At 36.4% G+C, this 15590-nt stretch overlaps 1 protein-coding gene across 3 annotated transcripts; it reads right to left on the bottom strand.

The window, feature by feature from the left end:
- Window positions 1–7451: 7451 nt before the first annotated feature.
- On the bottom strand, window positions 7452–15185 carry LOC127795378 (auxin response factor 3-like). 3 transcript variants are annotated; one of them, XM_052327021.1, is made up of 11 exons: window positions 15019–15185; window positions 14331–14677; window positions 14102–14158; window positions 13677–13856; window positions 13440–13524; window positions 12900–12990; window positions 12671–12835; window positions 10456–10575; window positions 10308–10383; window positions 9164–9326; window positions 7452–9081 (listed from the first exon to the last, which is right to left on the bottom strand). In XM_052327021.1, the coding sequence occupies exons 2-11, from the start codon at window positions 14655–14657 to the stop codon at window positions 8105–8107; spliced, it is 2241 nt and encodes a 746-aa protein (XP_052182981.1). In that variant the 5' UTR covers window positions 14658–14677; window positions 15019–15185; the 3' UTR covers window positions 7452–8104. The 3 variants fall into 3 exon arrangements, with proteins under 3 accessions (XP_052182981.1, XP_052182984.1, XP_052182983.1); XM_052327024.1 differs by having other exon boundaries at window positions 14958–15154; XM_052327023.1 differs by lacking the exon at window positions 15019–15185 and having other exon boundaries at window positions 14331–14876.
- Window positions 15186–15590: the final 405 nt, after the last annotated feature.

Here is a 15590-nt window from a genome sequence, read left to right as displayed (position 1 = left end):
GCCAGGGATTAATAAGGAGGCGTTGAGGCAGCTCAGGGGGGGGGGGGTGGGGGAAGGGAAAGGGAGAGAGTGTAACGTCAACGGCTGTGATGTAGTGTTGTACGTCACAGCTCATGTGTTGAGGTGGCGTGGCGTCAGCGGTGGGATCCCAAGGGGCTCCAAGCTGCGACGTCCACATGATGTTGTTGTTCACGATATTGTTGTTTTCTGCACTCCACGCGCTTTCGCGTACGCGCCGCCTAGAAGGGTGGACTCCACCGACCGCGGCTTCGCATTGAATTCTCGGCCCCTACGGCTGGGTAGGAGAAAACGGAAGATATACTGTATAATATTATAGACCTTCCTATTCACTCCAAGAATTGGGCAAATCCAATGGTTGGATTGGAATTTTATTTTGTTTTTACTGTGCGTGAATGGAGTTCTTATATTATTCGATTCAATTTAATACTAATATTACAATATTAAGATTATATTTATGTTATATAAGTTTCTAAAAGTATATAAAATTTTAATACTGTTTTGACATAACAATAGTAAGAGTAAGAATTATATAATTTGAAGAATGAAAAATAGGAATTTAATTGGGGCAGTAGAAGAAGATGAGAAGGCGACGGCGGAGGGGGTGGAGGGGGGAGGCCATGCTAAACGTAAGCGGGGAGGATATGTTAGTTACGACGTTCAGACGTCCGCACCCATCACCTTCTGGGAGCGACGTTACGACACGTGGAGAATGAGGCGTTGGTTCCGCTGGCTACGTCTCCGTAGAGTGGGTGTGGGGCCCAGCTTACCGAAAATCTCATCGTCAGCGTTGGCCGCCACGTGTTGAGGATTTTGTTCGCCTGTGGTCAGGCTTACGAGGGGAACGCCCACTACAAGACGGAATGCTTGGGCCCCACTTTCCCAGTAATTCCCGCGTGTGGATGGCCGCGCCCCGTAGGGCCGCGCCAGCACCTAATGTATTGATGGCAAACTTAGACTCCGTATTTTTTAAGTTTCATGCCACTGTAAGAATTATTTTTAATATTTAAATAAAATATAATAAGTATTTTAATACTTAACATAATCTTGCATTAGTTAATTTTAATTAAACATTAAAGAATAACAAAAAATATTATTATATATAAAAACTTATTCCACTTTTATCTCTCTTTCTTTTCTCATTGTTCTTTATTTTTCTTTTTATTTTCATGAATAAATGACACAATTAAGTATCCTCCACCTTTCTTTACTATTACTATCTTAATAAATTTCTGTCATTTTATGTGTGTTTTGATAAAATTCATATTCATTTCAATTTTATTAAACCCTGCTTGAATTTATCTAAAGTCATTTGAATCATTGATTTGGATTCAAACATATATAGATATAAGTTTGATTTGGTTTCTAATGACATTTTGTTGCAATCTCCATTAGCAGCGATTGTTTCATTGTCAGCATTGACGTTGAATTTAATGAATTTCATATTAATGTGAATTTATTTTTTTTATTAGACGAGATAAAAAGAGTGAATAGAAGATAAATTGACTATTTTATTCTATTTATTTATAATAAAAAAATATTATTATTTTTAAAATATGCATAGTGATTATTGCAATTACATCAACCCTCAATAGTGATTATTGCAATTTTTTCTAAATCAAAATAAGATAAAATGCACGAAGACATTGTGGTCTAGGTCATTGGTGCAGACAAGACAGTTTGAAAACATTTGTACTAGTTATAGTGGTTTAGATTTTGATAGGACCGGCCATGAGATTATAGAGGCTCCAAACTAAATTTTTATGGGGTCCTCTATGACTATATTTAAAAATAAAATTAATATAAATAAAAAAATTATTATATAAAATTTACAATATTTCACTTTAAATTTATTTTTTTAGTATTTTTAGATGAAAAATCAATAATTAAATTATTATAATTAATTTGTTCTAATATATGTTTTTCAATTAACATAATCGTCAATCCATTAGTGTAGATTCACTAATAACAGAGATATCACAAATATTGAAATATATACACAAAATTAATTGGTAATTTAAAGGTTAATAAAAAAAATCAAAAGATATAACTGATAAATCACACAACAGAATGATGAGGACAAAAATGAAATTACTAAAGAGAATGCATAATTATGAAATCAATTGAATTGAGAATCTATATCTGTGCAAATTGATGGCAGATACAGTAATAATGGATGAATAAAAAATTGAAAATGAGTGAAACTGAGGAAGACGATAGAGTCGCGATCACTGCCAGATGCATGAAAATAGTTGTGATACAATCATATAAAGAGGAGATTGAGATTAATTAAAAATGCATGGAATAGTTGTGAGGGGATATGTGCTATTACCAGACACATAGAAATAAAATTAATTATTAATAAAGGAAGGTGATGAATTGAGATTAATTAAAAATTATATTGATATTCATGGATTAATTATTGATAAAAAAATGCGAGAGATTGAAATTAATTAAAAATTTACAATGGTTTAAAATACGCATGTCCCTAACGTCTTTTTTATTTTTAAATTTATTATTTTTAATTAATTTTATTTTATTAATTAATTTAAAATTTAAAAATTAAAATGGACATGGACCCCTGTTGGCCTAGGCAGCCTATACCCAGGGCCAGCCCTGGTTTTTTTAGTGAAGACACCTCATCCGTTATTAACTCGGTTAAATTAATTTAAATTGTATTAATTAAACCAAAAAAAAAACTTTAATTCAATCAAAATAAAAAAATGAACTAGAAATTAAAAATTAAAGAAAAAAGATTGACGAATGGAACCCAACATCAACAAGAAGTTCTAGTGGCCATTAGCAACCCCCTTCAGTGATGAGACTCTTCGTTAATGGGTTTTAGAACATTGAGATAGAGAGAGAAGAAGAAGTAGATAATGAATCGATGGAATTGAAGAAAATGAGGGGAAAAAGACTATGTAAAGGGGGAAGATAGAGAAAAAAAAAAAAAAGAAGAAGGTGGAGGAAAGATTGGGGAAGAAGAGGATACTGATTGCGTCATCATCGCGTAGATGCATCTGCCAATTCATCATCATCATCATCGGCTTCTTTCTTTTCTTCTCCACTTTATAGATTATATATATTTTACTCTTTTTTCTTCTTTTATTTCTTCTCTGTCTCTCTCTCTCTCTCTCTTACTTTCTGGTGTCTGTGTTCTAGAAAGAATTCGTTGCCCAGTGGGTTTTTAACGGAGCCCATTGCCAACGACGGTTGGAACCCAACGCCAACAACAGGTTCCAACCAACAATTTTTTTAGTTTTTATTTAATTAGAGTTTATTTTGATTTAATCAATATGATTAATGTTAATTTGATACAGGTAATAACTAAGGGGTATCTTTGCTAAGAAACTAATGCTTTGTTTTCTTCCTTGTTTTTAGTCTATTTTGAGTTTTTAACTTTTAAAATACTAAAAAATGTATTTATTTTGTTATTTTTAAAAATAAAAAAATTCAAAATAATATTTTGTTATTTTTGTTGTTTTCAATCAAAGCACTTAAAAACACCAAAATGCGGAAAACACCCCATTTCCCTCACCCCCAATCTCGACAAATCTCTCTCTTTCTCAAGCTGTCGTCGACTGCACCTGCCACCACCATCAATTCTGCCGATGACTCGTCTTTTCTCCTTTATCCTTTATTGCCGGTGATCACATGAAGCCGACAATGATGACTTAGTGATGTCAATGGCCAAGCAACATCCACTGTCATAGTGAAAACAAGAAACGATGGCCATAATAGAGCAACAAAGATCGACGACCATGGCGATGTACAAGGCCTGGTCAGTCGAAAATGGCAAAGGCGCTCGAGAGGTTGCGATCAGAAACGACGCCTCGAAAGGGAAACCAACAATTGGTAATGGCGAAAGGCGACATTCACGGCCATGGAGCCTTTGACTGTCGATGACGCGTCATTGACCATGCAGATGACCCTAATCTCCTTACCAATGACGTGAAAAAGGCTTTTGATCGTCAGAAACCATCAGCCATGGTAGACGGTGGCAATTGACAATGAATTTTTAATTTTAGCCAAACATTAAAAATCGAATCTATAAAAATCTAGTCGTAATCTGGTTTATATTGTGTATTTTAACCCCATTGGCTTAATATTTTTAATGATAGGCTCTGATTATGTGAATCTCTAACTGGTGATGATCGCTAGAGACAGAGAAGATGCAGGCACCAAAGATAATAGAGAAAGAAAAAAAAAAAAAAATTATTCTTAAATTTTGAAAATAAAAATATATATTTATTTAAAATTTTAAAAATATAATATATCTATATTATAATTAAAAATATAAGATAACATATAGTATATTATTAAGTGTATTACATATATTATATATAATAATATTTAATAAAAAATGTTATATTAAAATGTTAATTTTATTATTTAATAATCAAATTTATTAAATAAAATATTATAAAATATTTTTTTTTCAAAATAAGCACATTTAAAAAAATATTAAAACAAACATTCAAAATATAAAATTAAAAATAAATTTAAAATTTAAAATTAAAAACTAAAATACGAAAACAACCCCAGCTAAATCATGGGAACCGCTAGAAACATTTCCAAGCATAAGAAATGTTTCAAATAATGACCCAAACCACTGGGATGTGAGTGCATTTTACCAATCAAAATATAAATAATTTGATAAAAATACCTAAATTAACTTATTAACATAATGCCATCTGGATGCCTGTGAAATATTACAGTCACGGGGTCTTTTATTTCAGTGGAGCTGCCGACAAGACAATTGGCTGAGAATCCAACGACTTTTGGTGTGTGATGTGAAAGGTTGACATTAAATTGAAGGATGCACTGCCACTCACTCAAATGTTTTCCATTCTCACTTGTTGCTCCCCTTGTTGAGCCTGCAAAGTTGAGAATTTGATGCCAAATAAATAAATAAAAGAAAATGTTAGAAAGTTTGATGAGCTTATCGACGAAATTATCGAAAAAAGATAAAAAGATGATTTTGCCCCTGCCCTGTTGTCTCCTCTCCTCTCCCATGGATAGCCCCTGCCCTTGCTTCTCTCATCTTTCTCTCATGGTTGTTGCCCTAGCCTCGCCGCTACCCTCGCCTCGGTTTGTTGTTGCGTCTCCGTCGTCTCACTGCCATCACCGCCTCGTCTCGCCGATCTGTTGCAATGACGATCGGCGAGGCGAGACGACAATGACAGCGAGGCAACGGAGGCGCAATGACAAGGTGAAGGTGATGACGACGACGAGGCTAGGGCAGCGACCATGAGAAGGAGATAAGAGAAGTAGAGGCGAGGGCTATCCATGGAAAGGAGAGAGAGACAGTAGGGTAGGCGCAATTTTATTTTTTTTGCCCTCTTTTTGCAAATCTTTTCGTGACTCTTTTTGACTTCGTAGTGAAGTTCATAAATAAATACACATGTACTTGCTGCCTTCTCTGACAAAGGATGTAAAGAATCCTTGGGGAGTTCACTGGACTTTGATTGTATTTTAGTTTGACTTATTCAGTGTGTTTTTTGGGACTCGGATTAGATCATTCAAATCATATGGATTGAATTGAGAATTGGTCAGTAAATTAGTTTAGTTGAAGATCAAAAATTGGTCAATAACATTGATATGCTGATCACAGCATTGTTTTTCTTTTTCTTTTTTCATGCCATACGGCCTATACCGATATCCTACATCCTACATTACCTTAGAAAGTTATAAAACAAAGAGACAGCAAAAAGAATAGTAATGCAAATATATCACACTGGTAGATAAAAGTAGATGTTAAAAATTAAAACATAATTTATAAAAGCATTAGGGTAAATTAAATCGACACCTTGAGGTTATGCAAAATTTAAAGGACCTCCTCTCCAATTTAAAAGATTATTACAAAAACCTTTTGCAAAACAATTTAACTCTTACACTTAGTAATAAGTTGCTATTTAGTCCAAAGTGATTTAAGTTTACTGATCCACTAAAATTATGACTGAATTGAAATTTTCATAAAATTCTCCAATAAGGTTTGACAATGGGCACTTTAATGTTCATTACTTAATTAATGACCTGAGGTCAAACTCATCATCTCCGTCATTTCCATAACAAGACGAGGTCAACCAAACCTGATTAAATTTATTTAATGGCTTCGACATCTTTAATTTGCTTGGCAAGACTAAGACCTGGTGCCATCTCTAGGACAAGTTGGCCTATTACCAATGATGTCATGCATTACATCTATAAACATACAAGACAACCTAACTTCTTAGCAGCCAATGCAGACCTATGGGTCATGTTTTTTCCCGAAAAACTTCCAGAATCTTTCATCCCAGCAAGACCCTTGCTTTAAATCAGGAATTAGCCTCTGGTTTCACCCAAAACCATGGCTCAACTACTTCCACAAAACTTACACAAATACGTCATCCACGATAAAGATGCAACTCAAAAGTATCAACATATTTGAATGCAAAAGACAAGTGACTCATTTGCAACTCAAAAGTCGTGGGTCCATATTGTGAAAATAGAATCTTTGTCCAAATTGTCATTTTATCTTCGTCCTCCATCGATATTGGACAATGGTGTTGGAAACAACTAAGGACGTCCACTGAATTGAAAACAGCTATAGTTTCTATGGTCCATAAAAGGATTTGCTTGTAATCAAATGGCCGGCAGGATGAAAAGAACAAAACAGCTTACCTCCCCACATTGAACGGATTCAGCAGGCTCCCGTGAATTACTCTGAACCAATGCTTTTTGAAACTTCATGTCTCAGCAGCGTTGCCACGCCCAGTCTTCAGATGCCGATGCTAAACTACATTTCCTGCAAATAGAGGCATGAAATTCACAGGTCCTTGCAGCATCAGAATGGTAATCAAACCAGTGGTTAAGATGACATTTTCTTCCCAAAAGTCGTCCTAACTCAACACAATAACACAAGCCATATATTTCCGCAACCGGGTATTAGGACAACATGGTCATTTAACCGTGCAACGGTAAGATTGTTGATATCAAGTTGGTCTGGAAAGAGACTCTGCAATGAACTATCACTCTCTCTCTCTCTATATATATGAACACATGAAAGAGAGGTTTAGAGCTTTCTCCTTCATCGAGTAGAGCCAATATGTAATGGGAGACTACAGCCGCCAACCTGCAGTTGTTTAATGGTTCTACTAGCTTAAGGTCTGCAAAATAGTCAAGCCTAGAACACAAACACAATTTCAAGCAGGAAACGAACAAAAAGATCAGCTGGCAGTATCATTTTCAAAGTTCATACTAACTTATAAAGTTTTCAATTTTAAATATATATAGAGGATATAAAAAAATACACCAATCCTAAGGATCCATAGGATTAATTGTGGATCTAACACAACAATAGAAACATTTGAGTTGTTTAGTTTTAGAGTTTTTATTTAATTTAAAATCTTGTATATCGTAGAGAAACACTTGGAATTGCATAAACCATAGCAAAGAGAAACAAGTTGCCATAATACCTTGCACATAAAAGAGTTGCAATTTCTTCAAAGGCTAAAATATAATCAACACTACAAAGCTGATTCTACGAGCAACTTCTTTTTCACACTTCAAGACCTAAAAACTTTACCATTACATCTCTTCACTAAAGAATTCACAACTTTGCACAATTTCAAGCAAAAACATAGCTCACAGTTCATTTAGAGTTAGTTGGGATCTAAGCAAACGGATCAAAGGCTAACAAGTCTTAACTTGATTCTTGATGAAATTGGAATCATCCATGAAATTTTGCTATCCTGGAAAGATAACAAACCCCAAACTACAAGCATGAGATCTTGAAATCGAAGGTGGATCAAATCCGACCGTGACACTTCAATGATATCCAGGCAGGCAGTCACCAACAGTTTCAGGTTAAACGCAAAGCGCGTCACAATCCAAAATCACTGCAGCACCAAAAACAAACAGTAAACGGGCAGGTTCTTACTGCAGCGCATAACTTTCACAATCATCAAATCAACCTGGTGTTCTGAATACCAAATTATTTCTCCCAGTTTCATGAAGCTGTCAAGTTGGGGGAAAAGATCCAATCACAATCCTACAACAGTTCCCCACGGGAACCCTTAAATTCTTATCTTATAGCAGAAGTACTCTATAATGCAATATCAAGAAGCATATCCCTGACAGTACAGAGGTCACCTACTTTGGTACAACTGCTCCCTGCTGTCTTTGCCCCTATAGGGCTAGGATAAAATTGCTCCTCATCATGGGCTAGGAAAGAGGCCTTGGGATCATATGCAGACGAAACTTGAGATGAGTGGCAATCTTTCCTCGACGTGTTTCTTTCCTTAGTCAAGGGAAAACCAAAGAGTCTGCAGCTACGTTTGCACGAAGAAACTAAATCTTGACTGCCCCTACATGATGGATGCATGGCAAAAGTAGAATGCGAGGGACCCACTTGGGTGTGCTCCTCTAAACGGCCAAAGGAATTTAGACCTTGCAGGTCCTCCTTGGAGTGGCTCTCTGGTGGTGAGGATGATGTGAGCTTCCCACCACAAGTTTCAGAAATACCAAACGAAGTCCTGCTGCTAAATCCATCTTCCAGATTACTGCTGAAATTTGCCTTTAAGTTAGGGGCAGAGGGGTGTGCTTGCTGGAACATTAACACAGAAGAAGGTGGTGATGGCTGTGCTGACAGTGCAGATGGACGAAGATAAGTATTATAACCATGCATCAGGGAAGACCATCCACTCGTTGAACTTAGAGCTCGTACATCATGAGTGACTCCTTGGACCCCCTTATCCTGTGCCATCTTAGTGGCCAGGCCTCCACCATATTGTAAGTTTGAAAATGTTTCTTGACCTTGCAAGACCTTATTGAACCGGAATGATTCACAAAAGCCAACACCTTCATAGGAAATCACAGAATCTCGTAATGGGTTTCTAACACCTTTTCCTATTACAGAGATCCTGGAACTACCAGAACCAGGAGAGGACGTCCTAGTTTCTGATGGATAATGATTCTGAGCATCAATACCATCATAAGGAGGATTAGTACTTAAAATTTCTTGACCTTGCAAGACCTTCTGGAACCGTAGAGGTTCCCCCAAGTCTGACATTCTGGTCCCATCTGCACAAGATAAGAAGCCAGAAGTTAAATCTCAAGACAAAGAAGTAAGACAATTCATTAAAAAAAACACTAAATGCAGTACCTCTGGGAACTGAGAAATTTTGCTTTGTCAAAGGAAAACCAATTCTTGTCCTCTTCATGCCAGGTGCTGCCAAGCTGCTTGATGTAGAAACTGAACCAGTTGACTCAATCTCCCATGGAGAAACCCGGCCAGTTTGGATAGTTTCTAGGTCATCCCACCTTACCTGCAGAAAATGGATAAACAATTTGGTTGAAGCCTGTTCTGATCAAAATTAACAGGACTGCTGACAGAATGCATCACAATTATGTACAGGTATGACGGTTCAGAAAATAGAAAGCTAGCCAAACCAGCAAGGAAGTTTTTTCAGATGTTCATAGATAATAAAGTTGAGAAAGGTTTGTAAGAGCACTGAAGATCAATAATTAAGAACTTGCAGCATTTCCTTAAAACTAGTACAGATATCTAAGAGATGAAACCACTGGAAAAATGACCACGTATACTACGAGAGTACCTGAAGCAGACCGAAAAAACCAAGCCCATCAACAAATGAAGGATAAAAAGCCACACAAACTGGAAGCTACATATTTTAGCTTTAACCATTAAGGTGATGCTAAACAAAATATGGCTCCTTAAGAAGCACTACCTTGGGCACTATCACAATGTATAGTTATGTAGGAGGATATCGGCAATGCCTATATTTCTCCTATTGCATTGTACTTAAATGGTATATGTTTTGCCATTATTGTCCACCAGTCAGATTTTTTCAGAAACTTTTCTCACCTGAGCATTTGAATTCTGCAAATTTTCAGATCCATCTAGGACACTTGGGTTCTGAGGAACGTGTACAACTCTTATGCTGTGAATCCAGACTACTAGAGATAATTGATGCCTAGTGTCACTTTTATCATAAAAATTGGACAAGAGTTTTTCAGATGCGCAATGTGTGATCTAGCAATATTTGGAAAAAGTGTTATGTTGTAAAACAAGATAACAAGCATGAACCAACATAATCATCCAATATAAGGTCAGGGATAATCATCTAACATCTTAAAAAAAAGTTCTGGTAGTAAAATTCCAGTTTTTGGTCAAGGATTAAATATAAGCCTACATAACCGTCCAACATAAAGTTGCTTGACATTCAACAGGCCATGCAACGAGGCTTAATATGAATGCATAAGCGAACAAGCACGAGAAAGATGAATACCAACAAGCACCTCCACTTTGAACCAGGCCATCTAACAGGATCCAGATCGCCAGCCCCAACAATAACTCCAGTATGCCTGGCAGAAATAACATAAATTAGATTTTGACTATGAATCCTTTTCAAATGCTGCAACAGGAACAAAACTAACCTCCTATCCGCTGAATCTTCTGTTTCAAAATGCATTTTAAACCTCATTCCAACAGTAAACGAATGAGTAAGGCTCTTTGAGAATTTACACAACGGTATTATGAAATCTGACATGCCAGCCCTACAAGATACACTAGAAGTTCAGAGGGTGAAAAGCAACTTAAGACCATAGATTGAAGCATATATAAGGTAACCAACCCAGGACAAGTGCAGGGGTCACCATATAGTTGAAAATTAAATAGATACAAAGTCCAATTATCATCAATATAATACATCTTGGGAAGTTCAAGTAAGAAAACACCAACTCAATTTTGGAGTAGAATAAAAGGTTTCATCAGTTAGTAAAGTTGACTTCACATAGGGAAACACAACCTTCAAAAGTTTATACATGACAGGCCACCTGAATATTTATCAGTCATCAAAAAAGTTTTGCTATATTATATTACTAAATTTCTTGCATGACAACAACTTTTGTGGGAGAAAAAGTCGCACCAGAAATCTTGAGCACTTTTAACAAAATGACTAGTTATTCCCTGTTTATGGCACTAATTGTGAATGGCCTGAAAAGCTACATTGCTTTCTACACAGTCATTTGATAGATTATCCAGTTTTCATTTTCATTTAAAAAATAAAAATTTAACAAGTTAGTTGATAACTATGGTTTTTCTCATTTTTGGTTTTGGTTTTTCGATATGTATATTTTTATGTTTTTGTCCTCCCCACCATTCCCACCAGTTGTGACCCTTCTGACAAGTCGATGGTGTGACTCCCAGTCCTAGGAGTTGCCAATGCAACACCCTAAATCACTGGCAGCAGAGTTGCCAGTGTCTTGGCGACTTGCAAGAGTGATCACTAGCTTGAGGGAAGGTTAAGGGAGGGGAAGAAAATGAAATTGTGAAGGCACATTTTTTTTCAAACATAAAAACAAGAAGTTAAAATCATTTTCTATTTTTGCTTTCAAAATAATGAAAACATGCATGCCAACCGTTGAAAGAACAATATCTTAAAATGGATGTCAAAAAGGGTCAAACCTATGCAAGAATCATATCCCCTTTTGTTATAATTTACCCAAAAACCCTAAATGCACACACAAGTCTTCATTGTTTGAATATTTTAGGCAATGCATTGGACAGTAAACTCTAGAACCTCAGTTATTTAATTATTAACATCAGAACGTTATTGCTAAATAGGACCATCATTTGTTTGTATTCAATTTCATTTCTTGTTACAAAAATAGAAACTAAACATTGCACTTTGTAATGTTGCCGCTTTTCGAAATTCTGAAAAAAATAACTCAAAATGATATTTGACAAAAAAATTATATATTTTTTAGATAATTAAATCCAACAAATTATTTTATATTGTCAAAAATACTCATCCCCGACAAAAAATGGTCAGTTAAAGTTTAAGTCAATAAAAGAATGTGACTAGTTGGGGCAGGTTTTAAGTTCATATAACGGATGTGACTAGTTGGTCGCCAGAATTTAGGTTGATGATGGAGGTGGTCAAATGAAAACAAAATATAAACACAAAAACACCATTTTGGCATCTCTTTTTTATCCAATTCATTTTTTTTTTTGGGAAACGGAAACAATGCACTAAACATTATTTTCTGTTTCTTTCTCCAAAAAAAAAGTAAATGGAAAAAAAAGCCAAAACTACAGTAAAATCAAACGGCTCTAAGGGATTCAAAATTGTCAAAGAACTGGTAGCACTCATAAGTACACAGCCATACAAACAAGTCAGGTGTCTCCAGTTAGTAGGAAGTTGACGGCAAAACACAAAATGCACGAGATTTTCATTTCATACAAATAAATAAGCACAAAATATAATGCATGAGATTATATTTTCTAAAATCATTCACCCATGGAAAATTACACATTTGAAGAAGCCTTCTGAAACATCATCAAACATATACATGCATGGGTCAAATATTAATGGAATGTGATGATAGAACAAGTAACATGAAAGCAAGGCCTATTGGTTTCTTTATTTTTCTTTGATCTCCTTCATTTATGATTCTATTTAACCCCCCCCACCCCCCCCCCCAAAAAAACAAAAAAAAAATATCAAATAAATAAACACCCTTATTTCATGACGAGGAAAGATAGTTTCCATTTTCATAAACATAACACTTTTGAAACAATGCGCTATACATTATTAAATTGATATTTAGCATACAAACTCATTTTGGCAAAAACTCGCCTTCAGAATACCTTGGATTGTAGTAAACACTGAATATGCTTCTCGTAGATATAGCATTGACAACAGCACTGATGGTGCCAACATTCATCTTCTGGTTAGAGACAGCTGGAAAAGTAGAACCACTTTTAACTTGAGCTGCCCTCCGGATTCCCAATCTCAATTCTCCATCACCACCCCTGTCATAAACAAATATAAGCATCTTTACACATTTATAAACCTCCTCATATTGTAGGTTCTTACCTTAGAAAGAGAACAGCATCTCCAGAGACAAGCTTCTTTTTGTTGACAAAAGCACTCCAACCAGTAGTCAGCAGATGCCTTCGGGGCTGGCCTGCTCGAGCAAAATACAGAAAACAGAGTGGTGAAAAACTCTGCCATGAAACTTATGGTCGATCTAATTATGGTTCTAAAAACTACTTATAGATGTGGGGGTGCGGAGAAACAGATTTGCAAACAAGTTCAAAGTAATTGTTTCCAAATTTTTTTTATTTCAAAGTACCTCAGTTCTAAAAACAAATTAATACATGTACTTGTACACAAATGAAGATATAGGAAAATGATGGATTTTCCCCCCCGAAATAGCTTATTATTTTCATATATGAAAACAACAAATGCGATGCCACTTTACTCAGCAAACAACAAATGTGATTATTGCTATAACATAGAAATTGTAACAAAATCGCCCCTAATAATCAACAAACATAAACCGTAATGAGATTATTCATGTACAGCATAAGCCTGAACCATTGAAACGTTAGAAATATGAGTTTTGCCACATACCCCGGTAGATATGCCGGAACTTCCATTCAGTCCCATGTAAATCTTTTGCTACAAGCTCTTGTGAAGGCCTTTGTTGGTTATAGTCCTGCAGCAAAACTATGGAACCTCAGGATCCAAAAATAGTGAGGAAAAAGACCAAATATGCAAATATATAGACTTACTAATGCAGCGAGGAAAAATGTTTAAACTGGATTCAGCGAAAGTTAACAAATGTGCAAAAAGAAATATTAGAATTACAAGGGGTGGGAAGCAGTCCTCAGCAGCCCGTCGAGGGACGGAGAAACCCCCATGAGTGCTAGTATCAGATGCAGTAAGGGTCTTGCAGAACATGTGCGGTGTGGAAGACTTGGCAGCACCTTCAGTATCCTCTACTTCAGTCTCTGATTCAATTTCTCCTTGTCTCCATTTTTGCTCAATCTGCTTCGCGCCATAAATTCAGCCAAACAACATTTTTCCCCCAAAAAATCATAGACACAAACACAATGGAAATGCTACTTTGAAATAAATTAAGATCATCTGGTCGGCATTCTCGATGTCATTTTTCTCCATAACAATAATTAACAGGTTATTTTCTCTGAACATCATTTGCATCTTTTAAGTAATCAAAAGCAAGAAGAACAGCCCATAATTCCAATAAAACGATAAAAATCCAGAGAGCTCACCTGAGTATCCGGAACGAGGAAGACATGCGCATAAACCTCATCGGTTGCCACCTCCGCCTATCCACAGAACACACGTTCCACCATAGAACTCAAAATCATAATTAGCCCAACCAAACAGTAAAACCGTAGTAGAACCAGAACTTCCAGAATTTAAAACCCCCCAACAGCCAAGAAAAAAGAAGAGACAAAATTGCCAATTATCAATACGCATAAATTCGCATAGACTTACATGGAGCTTCACGTCGAGAACTCGGCAGAAGACCTGAGCTGGGAGGTCGTAGACGGCGGCCGGAAAATCAGAGGCGAGTTCCAAGTGGCCCTGCGGGAAGTACACCACCACACTCCCTTTCTTCGGCAGTGATATCAGCGGACCGGCGCAAGCGTGCCACAGCTCCAAGCACACCGACGGCGAGGCTGCGGACGCCGCCCCGCCCCCGGAAGACACCGATGACGACGTTGAGGACGAAGAAGAACAAGTAGAGGAACGGAAATCCGAAAGGGAAACCGGCCTCGCGTCGTCGTCGTCGACGGTGTTGAGATCGATCAAAGCACACATCTCGTCGCCTCAGAAAAGCCCTAGGACGCGAAATTGGGAGAGAAATGCAGTAAATACGGGAGTCGGGACTCGACATGTATATATAAATAGATACATGGAGAGAGAGAGCACAAACAGCAGAACATTGCCAAAAGAAGACGAGTCAAAAGAAAAAAGAAAAAAAAAAGAGAAAAAGAAAGGGAAAACGTCCGAAAATTTTCTGGCGACTTAAGCGAAAGCTTTTGGATATCAAATCAAATCAAACTTTATGAAGAACTTACAAATACAGATATATACATATAGATAGATACATTTACATACGCATTAGGAAGCGGCTGTAGAGATGTATGTTTGTATGTATATGTGAGTGGTGGTGGCTCACCTGCAATTTGCAGGGGATGCAGCGGCGCAGCGCTGCCACTGCCGGTGGAGGAAACAGCTGCTGCGATGTGGCTGTGGCAGAGTATATATATATATATCTATATCAATACACGTATGAATATATATATACAGAGAGAGAGAGAGATTCTGAGAGTGTATTATTGTGGGGAGACTGAAAAAGTAAAAGCTTGGAGTGCTTTTGGTAATGGCGTTTTTGGTGGTTTCTTAATTCTCAAATTCAATCTTTTTTGAATAAAAAATGAGAATAAAAATGGATCCTCAAAAGGTAGCTCCTTTGTTTGCGCTGAGATGTCGCTTCTATCCCTAGCCCACTCAATAAATCTCCCTTGTGCCCCCTTCACTTACCTCCGTAGTTTGGACTTAATGAATTTGAAATCTGAAATTTCTTTTTAAATAAATTTTGACGTTTGATATTATACAACTCTTAAGTATGAATTTTTTAATTAAATTTTATAAATTTAGAATTAAATTTTATTTGTTCTTATTATTTGAAATAAGTTTTAAACTTCTCAAAAAACTAAAGGCTATATATATTTTTAAATAACTTCATAA

Source organism: Diospyros lotus, chromosome 2, assembly GCF_014633365.1.
Source record: "Diospyros lotus cultivar Yz01 chromosome 2, ASM1463336v1, whole genome shotgun sequence".
Taxonomy (NCBI): Eukaryota; Viridiplantae; Streptophyta; class Magnoliopsida; order Ericales; family Ebenaceae; genus Diospyros; species Diospyros lotus.
This window is presented reverse-complemented; position numbering and strand designations above follow the sequence as displayed.

What these genes read in the sequence shown, in the direction of transcription:
- LOC127795378 (XM_052327021.1), bottom strand. Translation starts at nt 14,657, where the DNA reads ATGTGTGCTTTGATCGATCTCAACACCGTCGACGACGACGACGCGAGG. An exon ending in TTCTCGACGTGAAGCTCCAT is followed by an intron (nt 14,159 to 14,330) that starts GTAAGTCTATGC and finishes TTCTGTGGATAG; the next exon opens with GCGGAGGTGGCAACCGATGA. An exon ending in GAAGATTCAGCGGATAGGAG is followed by an intron (nt 10,384 to 10,455) that starts GTTAGTTTTGTT and finishes TATTTCTGCCAG; the next exon opens with GCATACTGGAGTTATTGTTG.